Source organism: Phragmites australis, chromosome 16, assembly GCF_958298935.1.
Source record: "Phragmites australis chromosome 16, lpPhrAust1.1, whole genome shotgun sequence".
Taxonomy (NCBI): Eukaryota; Viridiplantae; Streptophyta; class Magnoliopsida; order Poales; family Poaceae; genus Phragmites; species Phragmites australis.
In genome coordinates, this window is record NC_084936.1 from 5,893,117 (window position 1) to 5,900,637 (window position 7,521).

The 7,521-nt window shown below is 44.3% G+C and overlaps 1 protein-coding gene across 1 annotated transcript; it reads right to left on the reverse strand.

The window, feature by feature from the left end:
- Nucleotides 1-2,944: 2,944 nt before the first annotated feature.
- LOC133895007 (GDSL esterase/lipase At5g03600-like) lies at nt 2,945-4,483 on the reverse strand. The gene is made up of 5 exons (XM_062335225.1): nt 4,438-4,483; nt 4,084-4,329; nt 3,654-3,934; nt 3,300-3,576; nt 2,945-3,186 (listed from the first exon to the last, which is right to left on the reverse strand). The coding sequence occupies exons 1-5, from the start codon at nt 4,481-4,483 to the stop codon at nt 2,945-2,947; spliced, it is 1,092 nt and encodes a 363-aa protein (XP_062191209.1).
- Nucleotides 4,484-7,521: the final 3,038 nt, after the last annotated feature.

Sequence of the window (7,521 nt, forward strand, 5' to 3'; positions counted from 1 at the left end):
CTGGATTTTTTTGTACCAATATGGATAGCTCAAGACTTCACAACACAGGAATCTACCTTGGTTCCTTCCTGGTTGTGGCAGAAAACTTAATAGCCTACGCTTTTATTTTGCTGTGAATATGACTCTAGCCTCAAACCTGCTGCCGATGAACCTCTGTACATATAATCGTCGTAGACATTACCCCTCCACTATAGCACCTCCTGCCTGTGTGATGCATCTCGTCCTCTAAGCACACTCACCCCCTTTTCAACAATAACAGTTGTAAATACCTGGTCAACCTACTATAAGTGCTTTTGCTGTACGTTCTTAGATTACTGCAATACGTTCCATTTTATTACCTTCAACCAAGAAGATTAGCCAGTCATGACACTTAATTTTTATCATAGTGCTAAGACAACCATGATACTGATACAATACCGCCTTCACCTTTCAGCCAAATCCCACATTGGATTTCCAACTGCTACTTCTCAGATTTTTCCCTACCACTATGGTATACACTTCTTTCTTTAATTATATTACTCTTTTTTGCACGGCATACTCCCGTATTTGTCCGTTACTTCTAACGTTGTTTACCACTGCTTACTAACACATAAGTTCGCTCAACCAATCCCCTCTCTTCACCTCCTGTATCTTGCCATCTAAAAACATACGATCCTCCCTTTTATCGCCGAACGCCACTACATATTTAATGTGCCACTAGACCAACATCTATTATCGTTAATACGATTGCTCTATTTACTGCTTTCCTACCTTCTAACGTAGCCTATGTTCTCCATTAGCATTCCACCATTATCCACCAAACGAAAAAACAAACACTCGGTAATAAATAGTAGGCTAACCAAGCAATATATATACACACAAATTCAGAACATATACTTCCCACCTTTAGTAAACAGTGAGAACCCTGCACCTTCTCAGGATGTATCTTTCTTACTGGCGGTTGGTAATCAACATTATGCTTTCATAAACACCTGATACAATCTCTGCGGAATTCATCTCATGCCTCCTTTGCAAAGATAAAGCAGTTTTGCCAAGCATATTCTGATCTTTATGCATATTCAATTACAAACGCTAACTCTGTTGACCCACAGAACACATGTTAGTTTTCTTCCTTTCTATGTTTTACCTACCCCTTTACATGCCTTTCGTCAACCATTTACATTTACTGCTTTTCAGCTTACATTATATATATCATCACACACAAAAAATATACCTATATATGCAGATCTCCATGACATGACCGTAATCACTCTCTCCCCAAAGTTTATGCTTAATTAGATGATGATTGCAGCTCAACTTCCCATGCCAAAATACACTGACAGCAGTGCGTGGTGCAAGTGGATGCGTCGCGTCCGCATGCGGGTCTGGCCGTGCCGTAAATCGCGATCATCTATCCCCCAGGGGACCAGGTGTACCGGCTTACCGCTGTCCTAAGCCTGGCACACGGTATATGTATCTTGAACTTCGCGGTGGGTGATCATCTATATCACGGTATATGTATATCTTGAAGGACACGGATCCTCTGATTTACTGTACACCCATTGTCACATAGACTCGAGCCTCACGTGTTAACAGACGTGCAATACTCGATTGGCGTCCTATCTTGAAGGCATCAACATACGAAACTACCGAGATGACCGGTCGTTGAAATCTTTTTGCGTTACCTATGAACGAGCTTACAGTAACTTCTGATCTATTCAGGACTAATGTATTTTGCAAGAGGTTCTGCAATTCTGAGGTAACTTCACAGCCATATGTATTATCTCTTGTCAAACATATGGAGTCAGCCATGGAAGAAGTTGGCAGATGCCTTCAAACAGCAGCAGCGATCTTCCATGACCATGGTGTTTGCCCATTTGGTTCAACAAGCCAAGGATGATAACTTCATCATATTATCGCCGAATCCAATTACTACCGCATACATGTAAAATCTATGTATTATTCTATGCGTGTTTAGTCCCCTAATCTGCATCCCAAACTTTATAATTCCACCGTACTGTAAATAAGCACTTTGTTGTACTTTTGAACACATCATCCTCCCTCTATGATATATCTTAGTCCACCCTACAAAATTCATGATTCGCAATACCATGCTTTTACAACTAGATACCATACAATATTGCTCCAACCAGCTACCTTCTCACTACATAATCAATACCTACGTTACCATACTGATTATTACCACACTCAACCCCTCCTTTCTACTGGCACCGTTATTTGCTCGTGGCGCGCCAGTCTCCACTAATAAGAATGATGGACCATGCTGCCTGCCAATGGCGGAGCATCCATAGAGATCAACTCTGCATATGCGCTACACCCAATAAAAACTCTCTAGATCCGCTACTAGTGTTTTTGCCTGCCTTATCTGGTCTTGCCCTTTCGGCCAATCTGAATATCTCTTAATGTTGGCTTGTCTAGAAGCATGTTGCCAACCAGTATTGAATTGAGCGTATATACATTGTTTCATTTTTCCTTAATGACCAGTTGAGTGTTGAGGTCAGAGAAGTATACTGTAGAGGCTTACACCATACTTTCGCCAAAGATTCAAAAGTTGGTATTGGATGAGCGTTGGATCGGAGTACACTAGTTCCCAGAGCTAACAAGGAGACTAGCTCATACAAAGCACGTATGCAGAACGAATGAAATAAATAAATCAACGTATATTATATTAGATAACAGATGACCAGCCGAAGTAGATATAGATTATGTTCACTCATGAAATTAATATGTCTGAAAATCTAACGGCCGTTGAAGGCCAACCTCACACTCTCACATCGAGAGTGAATATCTTCCAGCAAAAAAAAAAAAAAAACCCCTACCCAAGCATGGAAGGATTAATCTATCCATATCAAGCAAGGTAGAACAGACTCGATCTAAAAAGCCTAATTAACAAACTATACGTCTTCCATGCATGCAATGCAAATACTAGCTAGTTTTAATAACTTTAAAAGTGGTTGAGGTTTGAGATGCCGAGGAAAGCCATGATGGGCCCTTGGAGCAGCTGCATGACAGCCTTCCAGCCTGCATGCGTCGGGTGGATGTAGTCCCAGTAGAAATACTCGTCCGGGTTGCGGCACAGCCGGAACAGCGGGCGGTTGCCATCATATTGTCCGCAGTAGCCGCTTGCGTCGATGCTCTCGCAGCACGGCTGGTACATGTACTTGAACTGCTTCGACAACGTCGACCCTGCATGCACGCATGCGATTCGTCAAATATCATATAGTTAAGCCGGGAAGCCGGCCGGCCGCCCGAGATGAATATAATGCAATATGTATAATTTGTTGAAGTTTCATTCATACCTGGTTTGGGGCTGACAAGCTCGGTGAACATGGTGTTCACATCGAGCAGCATAACGTTTTTCTCTTTGCCTAGCTTATCTAGGAGAGCCGTGTTGTGTGCGTCCGAGATCATGTTGCCGCGCTTATCGCAATGGTCGTAGTTGGTGAACCTGGACATCCACGGCGTGCAGCCGAGCGGGGGTACCGAGTTCACCAGCACCTTGGGCACACCGAGCTCCTGTAGCTGCTTCACGATTCCTGCAATCTCCTCCGTCACGTCGTCGGCGAAGCGAGCGATCTGCAGATATACACGACCAAGCAGCAAAATTAATCATCGATCAGAAGCATATATACGCGTGCATGTGTACTACTCACGTAGTCATCGGTGGCCGAGTTGCTGATGCGTCCATAGTCACGGCCGGAGTAGGCAACGAGCGCGACCGACTCGTCGAGGTCCCGTTCTGTGATGACGCCGTCCGAGACGAGACTACTGAATTGGTCGATCTGCGCGCCGAGCGTCGGCACCAGGTACACGGCACCGGAGCTGGCGTTGGCGAAGTTCATGCCGGACGAGTTGATGCGGTTGCTCTTCTTCCCCCGCCGTGCCTTGTGCGCCGCGTACGGCGGAGGAGACTCGTCGTGCCCCAGAATCTTGGCTGCAAACGACCAAGCAGCGACGTCATCACGAATTAGATATATATGCACATGCATGCCAGCAAACTGACCATCTACTAATACACATATTAAGATTTATATAGTATAGTATCGTTCATGACAGCAGATCGATTGCAGCTAGCTTACGTACCGAGAAAATCAGATTGGACCATGTTGTTGGAAAAGCGGCCAGTTGGACTATTGTCGTGGTCGTCGTCCGACATGCCGTAGGGGTAGTACCAAGCACGAGAACCCCGGTTCAAGCCTGGGTTCGGGACGTTGCCGTCGTCGGCAATGGAGTCTCCGAATATGAACAGCTTGTACAACCGGTCGGGGGAGCTGTCATCGTCGTGGCGCCGGGACTCCACAGGAGCGACTCGGCACTCCACATGAGCAACTGCATGCAAAACAATAATGTGAGCGGGATAGATTGATATTATAACTCCACGAACAGTACGGATTATAATCTAGCTAGTGAACACGTGCAACAATATAAGAAAGATACCATTCAAGAGCAGGAAGAGCAAGCAGCCGGCGAAGAGAACCTTCATGATCGTCGAAATTGCCAACAAGCTAGCTAGATTGGTTTGAGAAGAGATCGAGCGAGGCTTCTGCGTGCTCTCAACCGAGGTTTGTGGTCTTTATATTTATAGGGGCGGCAAACGGCTTACAGATCAGCAAAATAGATGTTTCAAATCGCAAGCAAGCAATTTTATTCTATCTTTTCGTTCAAAAAGACAACAAGTTTCTATCTACAATAGAGTCCTACCAACCTACACCACCTTGTTGATCTCCTTCGGCTTAGAGCCTGTATCTCCAATTCTCCATCCGTTGTTCTATCTCCAAACTAAATAAACATAAACTACAAACTTGCCCAGGCCCGGAGGCCGTCAAGAAGGCTTGGACAACTCGGGTGGGCAGCTAGCTCTCCGAAGGCCCATGCCGGGACCATCAATGGATTGCCGGGGATGTAGCCAACACCATGTGAGAGCTTCCAACAGAAACCGAGGCTAATTTTGTTTACATAGATCTCTCGCTACACCAGTCTTAACATAATGCATGTGTTCAAGTGTAATACTCCCAGATCTATCAGCAATGATTCGAGGATCAGCTGTAACCATTCTCCCAAGCGAGGTTGGAACGAGCTAGCCATATATGCTTTTAAGCTGTGTTTTTCTTTGGATTGTTATCGGCATTAACATGGTACATGGCACGCCGATGCATCAGCAAGTCCGGGGTGCCACCCGGGTTGACTCCATGCGAAGCCGAATTTCTTTTTTGGAACGAACAAGCATTGGGTAGAGACTTACTTATCTGCTGCGGAGGTCGGCCGGCTCCACATTGTCCATGGAGAGAGCGTTGGTTGGCCGCGGAGGTTGGGCAGACGAGTGGACGGTGCCGGGAGAGGAGGAAGATGCACAGTAACATGATGAGACTGGGCAGCACCCCCTAGCACCTAGGCCACCACGCGCCAGGCCAGGGCGCCTGGCTGGGCCGCTCGCCTGCGCCTGGCCCACAAGGAGCACCAGCAACGGTTTTTTATTTATATATTTTTAATTTAAAAATTACAAAACTACGGGACCATTTGGGAAATTTGCAGAAATAGGTTTCTCCCGTCCATTTAGTGGGCGTGAAGAGCTTCCCACCCATCCAACATACGGGAGGTTTTAAAATAAAATAAGTCGTGTTCCAATTCTCTCAACCTTCAAAACACTCTCAAAATAGGCATGACAAATTCCGAAAAAGGAATATGATTTCGTTAGAGAGACTGATGATACTTGAGAAAGATGCACCGTTGCATGTCCAATCACGTGGGATAGAGTTGCAGTGATAGTCAGACTCATCAAGCAGCTCTAGTTGAGCGGTAAAGTCAACAACTCCTATCGTCATTTCTTTGTTTCTAAGTTTATTAATAAATTGACACTCCCATCATCATGTCAAATGCACTGTGATTCATTTTCAAGCCTTTGTTTAGATATTTTGTGTCAAAAAGTTTAGCACGTAAGATTTGCTATGGTGCTATTGATGTTAAATAACATATCAACATGCCTTACCGCTTTTGTATAAATACTCCTTTTGCTACTAGAATTGTCACAAACTTTGACGAGAAACATTTCTCTTCTGTTTCGCTAATTTTATTACAAATTTTCACTTTACTTATTATAAGCTGTAGACATATTAATTTCAACTTTCCACATAGGTGACTTTCAAAGATTTAGGCCCAATTCAGAGCAAAATATATCGTTAAAATTATTTTAGAAATATTCCTATTTTGTGCAAACATTAGCGAGGCCGTTGGCTGTGGGCTCCTGAGCCCTAGCCATCCGGGGGGAAAGTGTTCAGGCCCATCCTTCCCTGCTTCCCTCCTCACAAGCAAGCAATTTTATTCTATCTTTTCGTTCAAAAAGACAAACAAGTTTCTATCTACAATAGAGTCATCCTACCAACCTACACCACCTTGTCGATCTCCTTCAGCTTAGGGCCTGAATCTTCAATTCTGCATCCGTTGACCAGACAAGCAGGTCTATCGACTAGTGCGTCACGACCGGCGACCAGTCCTGAACACATCGTGATCAACTCGCCGAGAAGATCAGTGCCACAATAGCAGCAACGCCTCTACGGTATCCACACGTACCGGGCAGAAACACCGAGCGCCGATGTGCTAGCACCTTGTGCGGCTAGGGTTTTGGTAGATCATGTGGAAAGCTACAAGTAGGGTTTTCAAGTGGCTCGACCTCTCCACGCCCCACCCCATGCCTCTCCCCCATGCCTCTCCTTATATAGAGCTCGCTAATGGGCTCCTACATTGGTAACCCTTTAGGACTCTAACACCTTATGGATCACAATCCAATCAAACTCATATACGAATCCAATTCGCATGTTTTGTTCCAACCCATTAAGTGTGTGACCCATTAGGTTCATATACAAACGGGTACGACTTGGAAACCCTTTCCAAACCGAAATCAATAGCGATCCCTAGCAGGACATGTTGACTCCCAAGTATACACAAAAGATCATATCGACTCAACCTTGATATACACATGCACTAATCCCTTTGCCTCACTATAATAGTCAAGCTCAATGCGAGATATGTGTCACCCTTGTGATAGCTCGACCATTCTCTTGATCAAGTAATAGATTCATCATGATTAACTATTTAATCATATTGGTATGGCCATACACTTTCTCAATCTAACTACCTCGAGGGGCCCAAAAATATCTCTCCTGTTATCAGAAAGGGGTAAAATCCATCTTGATCGCTCACACACCATGACATGTTTCATGAAAAACCGAAAAACTACCTTTATAACTACTCAGTTACGTAATAGCGTTTGACAGCCCCAAAGTATGTCACTACACATTCTAGGAATCAATGAGGATCTTAGGTCTAAGGATCCTGCAGGTACACCATTTGAGATAACAACTGATGGCACATTATAATAAAAATCCCAACAGTATCTCAAGATGGGTCTATCCAACATTATATTCTACAACATAAATGTTCGTATTTTTGATCTGGTACCTCTATACCTATGATACATAAAATATGACCATCAATCAATACATGTGCTGGTCTTATGTATCATCA